General features: G+C 42.0%; 1 protein-coding gene across 1 annotated transcript; it reads right to left on the bottom strand.

Moving 5' to 3' along the window:
- Positions 1 to 635: 635 nt before the first annotated feature.
- On the bottom strand, positions 636 to 4,555 carry UTP23 (UTP23 small subunit processome component). The gene is made up of 3 exons (XM_062503574.1): positions 4,368 to 4,555; positions 2,120 to 2,294; positions 636 to 1,259 (listed from the first exon to the last, which is right to left on the bottom strand). The coding sequence occupies exons 1-3, from the start codon at positions 4,553 to 4,555 to the stop codon at positions 873 to 875; spliced, it is 750 nt and encodes a 249-aa protein (XP_062359558.1). The 3' UTR covers positions 636 to 872.
- Between the last annotated feature and the right edge of the window lie 2,968 nt (positions 4,556 to 7,523).

Here is a 7,523-nt window from a genome sequence, read left to right as displayed (position 1 = left end):
TTCTGATTTCTTTATCCCAAGGCAGGGGAAGTTGAGTGAATGATTACCTGGGGCTGAGTTGCCAGCTGGGGTTAAACCACAACTCTCCTCCAACCCAGCTCTGTTCTGTTCCTAACCTTACAGAACAGTCATCAGGGCCCAAGGCCCATCACCCTCAGCTGTTCGTATTCCAGGAGTCTGGCACAGCTCTGCTACACTGAGATGGCATTGGGTGCTACCAGTGCTTTGATTCAGCATTTTTAAGCTGCATTTTTCCTATTAAAAATAAATAATAAACCACAGGTGAAATAGGCAAGACTAGAGATGCCATTACAATATCAGGAATACCAACACAATTGCATACCCTGTGAGATTTTCTTAATAAATAAAGATCAACACCAAGAGACGTATTGGTTCACATGGTACTTACAGAGAAGTTTAGGCTGGACAGGGCTTTTGAGGGCAAGCTATTGTGTTATTTTAGGTCAGTTTCATAATTGCTAACGGGCCAGTTGTAAAAACTAGTTTTATTAAGATCAGCAACCTTGATTTAGAAAGAAATCTAATATCCCACCAAAATCCATATGAAAGCCAAGAAGTATTTCTAAAAAACTGCTCCATAGCATGTGAATTTTAACACAGACCATGATGCTGGAGAGAATAATGAAATATGAGGTTTCCTAAATATTTCATCACAAACCCAATACTAAATAGCAGAATAAATTATTAGGACAATAACCTGCAAATACTGTGATACAGTAATAAGCAGTACCACCTCATAAAAATAAATTTTAATATTAACAACTCAATTTCATATGACTGCATATTAATCTATCTTTTTTTAAAAAAAGTTCAAACAATGTCCAAGTTCTGTGTTGTCTACAAAGATAGGTTTATTCTCCTTCATTCTTCTGCACTGACTGCATGGTTTCTGCTTTAACTCTACTTCGTTTTCTTTTTCTTCTTTTCTTCTTTTCAGCAGAAGGCTCCTGCCCCTCCTGGGTTTTCTTCTTTTTCTTCTTCAGACAGCTGAGAGGATTGGGGCCGCCTGCCCTTTTGCGTTTTCTTCTCTTTTCACCTTCTTGCTTTACTAGTCCTTCTTTTTCTTTAAGCTCCACAATACTTTGTTTTTGGTACTCTGGAACAAGCTGATTTGTTTGCAACTTTTGAACAAATGCCAAGGATTTAGGAGAAGGTTTGTCTAGCACCATAGTGTTCTGAATAATAAAGAGGAGAGGAATGCCAGGCTGCCTTTTCACTTTGTTTGATAAGTCCTGGTCCTGCAAAATTAAATACTTTAGTCAATATTTTCAGATTAAATTGTATTTGCAATTCAAATGCACCCACTTTTAATATAAAACTATGAAGATAAATTACATTATGAAAAAGATAAGAAACTTAATCTAGCAGATCTACATAGCAGTACCTTTCAGAGCAACTAAATTTCAATTTCTTTCCTGATTAGCTGTACTTCTGATGCAAAATTTACCCATTTATTTTTTCTTGCGTATATATGCATACATACATTTTTAGAGGGAAGAAGTTTCACTCACTTTTATGTAGACCACCACACCACAAGAAGTAACATAATTTTTTCTGTAATAAATAATTTTTAAACTCCTGTAACTTACATAACTATGAAGAATTCTACTATAAACTATTTTATATGTATTGTATAGCATTTATACATGCAGTCCCAATAACCTGTTTTATTTGTATAGTCATTTATTCTTTAGTTCAAAATTTCTTAAAATTGAAGTTATATGGATGTTAACATTTAATTTAATTTCTTCAGACTACTGTGCAAAGCACAGTTCAGGGAAGGGGAAGCACACACAAGCAATATGCAAATTAATGAGTTGTTTTTTACATGTCAGTAGGTAGTCAGTATGTTTATACACTTTCAGCTAAACTAAACACTATCATTACAAAGTCAAAAAAATCTAGTTGTTCAAATAAGAGAAAAGATTCTCTGCTTTGTAACTGGGAAATACATTAAAGAGCAAGTAAGGCTTTACATGATTAATTCCCACAAACTATTTAAAAACCTCATAATCGAGATTACTGTAGGCTTCTTTTTCCTTAGGTCTCAAAGCATCCCTTCAAAAGAAATGGAACTACATTTCTCATGAGCTTTTACCTGTGTAGCAATAAAGAAGTGATGAGGGTTGCCACCTTCAATCATGGAGAGTAAACAGGTTGAACCACTCACAGGATTCTTATGGTGAGAACAGTTTCGAACTTGAAATCTCTGGGCAATTAATTTTGCTCCATACAGTGCTTTTCCCAGTGATTCAAGTTCTTTTATAACACATCTGAAAATCAAAAGAGACAATAATTTTTAAACAAAAAAACCCTCATATTTTTTTACAACAGCAAAAGGCTGATGTGAGTTACTTAGGAATGAGTAGTGCCCAGTTGTTCAGGCTCTATGATCGGTAAATGGTATCCAGAACTCTGAAAGCCCATCTCAAGACATCAGCAAGGTTTCCTTGGCTGTAAACATGATTAACCAGTAATAAAATTACGATATATGAAATTATTTAAAAATAATTCACATCAGTGACAGTGCTGAGTCCTTTAGTTCATGTTCGGATACCACCAAGCATATGAACCACTACTTAACAAATAAAATTATTTTTTAAACTTAATTTATTTTTAAATCAACATATTATAAAACTAGAAAATTTAATTTTTTAAAAATGAAAATAAAAGATCTGGGGAACAACAGGCCAGTCAGTCTCACCTCTGTGTCTGGCAAGATTTCCAGGATCCTCCTGGAAAGTGTATAAGGCATGAGGAAAACCAGGAGTTGACTGGTGACAGCCATAATGGCTTCACCAAGGGGAAATCAAGAAAAATATGGTGGCCTTCTGTGACAGAGTTACAATGCTGATGGATAAGGAAGGGCAGCAGACGCCACCCAATTGGATTTAAACAAAAGCTTTTCACACTGCTCCACACAACATCCTTGTCTTTACATTGGAGGCATGGATTTGCCAGATGGATCACTTGGTGGATATGGATTGACTGGAGGGTTGCATTTGGAAGAGTTGCAGTAAACAGCTCCATGTCCAAATGGAGTGACAAGTGTCATTCATCATGGCTTGGCGTTGGGACTGGCACTGTTTGACATCTTTGTCAGTGACATGGACAGTGGGACCCAGTGCACCCTCAGCAAGATTACCATAGACACCAAGCTGTGTGGTGCTGCTGACGCTCTGAAGGGAAGGGATGCCATCCAGAGAGGCCTGGACACGCTTCAGATGGGCTTGTGTAATCCTGATGAAGTTCAACAATGCCAAGTGCAAAAGGTCCTGTATATGGGTCACTGCAACCCAAGCACAAATACTGGGAAGAGAATGGATTGAGAGCAGCCCTGACAAGAGTGACTTGGGAGGTGTGCTGGTGGACAGGAAGCTCAACATGAGCTGGCAATGTGAAAGCCAGCTGTGTCCTGGGCTTCATCAAAAGCAGCACAGGCAAGGTGAGGGAGGGGATTCTTCTCCCTATTCTTCCTATTCTTCTCCCTATTGACCCGACCTGGGGGTCACAGTGAGCCAGCTCATTTTTCCTCCGAGCCCCTGCGAGGCTCTTTTCATAACAGGTGCTGTCTCAGCAACTCAGTGTTCTGACAGCAGGGAAAATACATCCATTAAGCTGGCCTATGTGGAAGCTGGTCAAAATGACCAACAGATATTGCTGAAAAAAGCAGCAAGAAGTGCTATTTCAACATGATAGGAAGAGTTTGGATCAAAGCAATTCCCAAGCCTTTCACAGGTAAGGATATGACTCAATACTTTTTACTATTTACAAGAGCAGTCCAGTTCCATATGCTGTACAAGAAGGCTCAGTGTGTTTGTATATATCTTGGTATTTTCACTACTTGCCTCCATACTGGGCAGTGAGCTATTCTGTTATTGCAGATATACACTGTAACGGTATTTTTGTATTTTAACATATACAATATACATAATCAAGTAATAACAAAAGCAGCTTAAAGCAACTTCAGTATGTAGTGTGCATGCTTTATTTCCATGTCTTTGTTTAGCCCATCCTTGTCCTCCCTTGCGAACTTGTTCCCTTTGGAAACAACCCGGCACTGGCAGGCTGCAGCTCCAGCCAGGCAGGAACTACCCCCAGGCCCAGGAGACCCCCAGCTTGCCCCTGCTCTTATCATTTCGCCAAGCAGACGCTGCGGGTGGGGAGAGACTCACCCGTCCCTCCCTCCCTCACACAGCGGGGCTACCGCTGGCCCCGCAGTTCTTGCCACTTTCGGAAAGGCAGCTGGGTGTGAGGGATGCTCCCAACCTCCTGCAAGTTACCCTGAGCCCCCAGCGCCCCCTGCTCCCCCGGGCCCGCAGGCCGGAGCGCGCTCCCCGCCGTACCGCGTGGTGCAGAGCTGCGCGGCGCCGTCCAGGTACCCGGGCAGCTGCTCCCGGATCTGGATCTTGTTGCGAAGCGCGGCCTGGCAGAAGGTGCCGTCCAGCAGCACCTGGAAGGGCTCGCGGAACTGGAAGTTGTGCTTGTAGAAGCCCATGATCTTCTTAGCGTGTTTTTGTCTCGTCACCCCCATGGCGCCCGCGCTGCAGCCCGGAACGGCCGCGGCTGCCCCGGAAGCTGCGCCGGGCCCGGGCGGGGCCTCAGCGGAGAGCGGGAACCGGCCCGGCCGTGCCGGGGTCTGCCCCGGGGAGCCGGGACCGGCCCGGCCGTGCCGGGGTCTGCCCCGGGGAGCCGGGACCGGCCCGGCCGTGCCGGGGTCTGCCCCGGGGAGCCGGGACCGGCCCGGCCGTGCCGGGGTCTGCCCCGGGGAGCCGGGACCGGCCGTGCCGTCTCTGTCCCGTCCCCGGAGGGTCCCGCCTGCCCTTCCAGCTCTGCGCACGGGTAACCTCAGTGCTGGTTCATTGCCCCTTGTTCTGCGGTGCTGTGCTGGCTCCTGCTGCTTGCTAAGATCAGAAATGCCGAGTTTTCTGGTTTTTGCTAGTTCACTGTACTGATAAAATTACAGTTGCTGTCGAGAGACTGTAGTTTAATCACACATCAGCATACATAATCACAGAATCAATTCGGCTGGAAAAGCACTTTGAGGTTATCGAGACCACCTTAGGATCTGACACCGCTCTGTCAACCAGACTATGGCACTGAGTACCATGCTCAGTCTCAAGCATCTCCAGAGGTGATTCCTCCTCTTCCCTGGGGAGTCCATTCCAATGTCTAATCGCCCTTTCTGTGACGAAATTTCACCTAATGTCCAATCTAAACCTCTCCTGGCACAGCTTAACACTACATCCTCTCATCCTGACACTTGTTACCTGGAAGGCTTAGAAGTACTTAGGAAGGCTTAGTCAGTGCCTGTTTATATTGTTTGCCTGTATTGGCTACATCAATCTGTGTTCAATGTGCACAAAACCGAAATTGAAAAGTACATATTCTACATTTTAATAATTTTTTTCCGTAACAGTTTAATTGCACTGCAATCTGGGGATGCAGCTGTCATTGCAAAAGTGCAAAAATTCCTCCCTGTCCAACACAAAACATGAACACACCAGGCATCTGGCATTAAGAAACCAAACTTAATATACATGTCTTAGGCAGGCAAGAGGATGTGATACCTTAACACCATTAAAATTATGATTGGAGACATCTGTCTTGTTGTGCAGGTTCCACAGGAGACATCTTTCTGCCTGGGACAACTGTACTGCAAGCAAAAGTATGGCAAGCACCTCCCAGTTTGTCATAATCAGTCAGGCTGCTCTAAGGTCATTTAAGCAAATACCCAGCTGTCATATTGGCCTTTTTGCTAGCAAATAGATGTGGAAAATAAGTGTTTCTAAGCAAGTTAATTAGTGCCAAGAGAAAGTGAAAAATAAAGGATTTGATTACTATTCTAGAAATTTAAATGTTTATGTTGGAAAATATTTTAAAGCGCTTAGGATGAAAAGTGCAAAGAACAGGTGATTGAGAATGTCTTCCATGGATCCAGTTGTGCTGTTGACAGTATTTTCTACCATTAAATCCTCCTTTCCAGCTGTCTTCAGGGGACAGTTCTGTGTGTTCCTCAGTATCATGGACATACATGGATATATGCCGTATTATGAGCTAAGTGATATATTGAATTCATTATTAGACATAGTCATATATAAAGGTTTTCATTAAACTTCAGTCCCGTAGCTGATGTGTTTCCATAATGCCATGATGATCCAGTTCCCGTGTTTAACTGCACAGTTTCATTAGTAAAACCTTACTAGAGGAATTAATTTTTCTTCAAGTAGGTTTTTGCTTGTTTGTTTTTGCATTCCGTGTGTGTGTGTGTGTGTGTGTGTGTGTGTGTGTAAGTGTGTGTGTGTGATGATAACTAAGTAACTGCCCCAAGACAAGCACTTATATGTTAAGAACACTTTCCACACCCTAGGTGGAAATGAGGAATCTCATTTCTCACAGCTAGAATGAGGAATCTCCAGTGATAACAGCTGCTATTACAGAATGGAGATAAAAATGCAAAACAAATAACTAAGGCTTGAACTAGTTTTTTAACTAAGTGCAAAGTAAGATATAGTCCAGAGTAGGGTGTTAAATACCATTGTGATGAGATACTGTTCCCCTGGTAAATAGTATCATCATAGATAAGTTGTAATGCAGTTGGTATAGTGGAATATGTTTGATGCCTTGAATAAAAGAAAGTGTTAAAGGAATAAAGTAGTTATTCATTAAAAAGGCCTTCAAATGATACACCTTGGGCAGTACAAGAGCCTGGCTGTGGCTCCACCCAAGATGGATGGTGTGTCACGAGTTTTCACACTTTTATAAGTTTTGGTCAATTTACATATTGGGGTTAATTGTCCAATTACAGCTTCGGGTTATGAAGTCCCATTCTCACAGATTGCTCTCCCCAATTTGTTCTTGTTTATACTTTTTGGGACTGAAGCTGCAATGTTGTCCTTGGTTCTTGGGCTGGAAAAGGATTGTTTTGCCTCTCTCTGTGAAGAGAATTTGCTAACACTTTATATGAAGTTCAGAGACACACACTAATGCAGTAGAGAATGTGGAAAATAGGAAAGCAGAAACTTTCAGGCTCAGAAGGCTGGTTAGCAGGCAGAACACAGCACAGATTTCTCCTTCTTCACTGGTCAGAAGATGGCATTAATTGGATGATAAACTACTTCCAGTACAACTATGTAAATTGTATTTCATATTTATGCAATTAAAATATATATTTTAATTTTAAATATTCAAAATAATGTCTATAAGACTAGTATAGCAGTACAGAGAAGTACAGTTCTTTCATCATTTTCTTTCATATTTTGACAGGATTTTGCATCAACTAAAATTCACCATATTTCTTTCAAGTTCAGCTCTTTTACTATTCCCATGAGCCATCTGTAAAGCATATTTTTTAAAAAAATAAACCTAGGGATCTTATGAGATGTGTTGAATCCAGATATCTCTGGTACCTGGGGTTTGTTGCTTCTGGCTGCTGAAATCCATCCACGTACACTCTCTGGATCCAGCAGGATTCTCATGCTCCCATGTGTCCTGGACAAGCG

The sequence above is a fragment of the Cinclus cinclus genome, chromosome 1 (assembly GCF_963662255.1).
Source record: "Cinclus cinclus chromosome 1, bCinCin1.1, whole genome shotgun sequence".
NCBI lineage: Eukaryota > Metazoa > Chordata > Aves > Passeriformes > Cinclidae > Cinclus > Cinclus cinclus.
The sequence above is the reverse complement of the archived record's forward strand: the minus strand, read 5'-3'. Positions and strand labels throughout refer to the sequence as shown.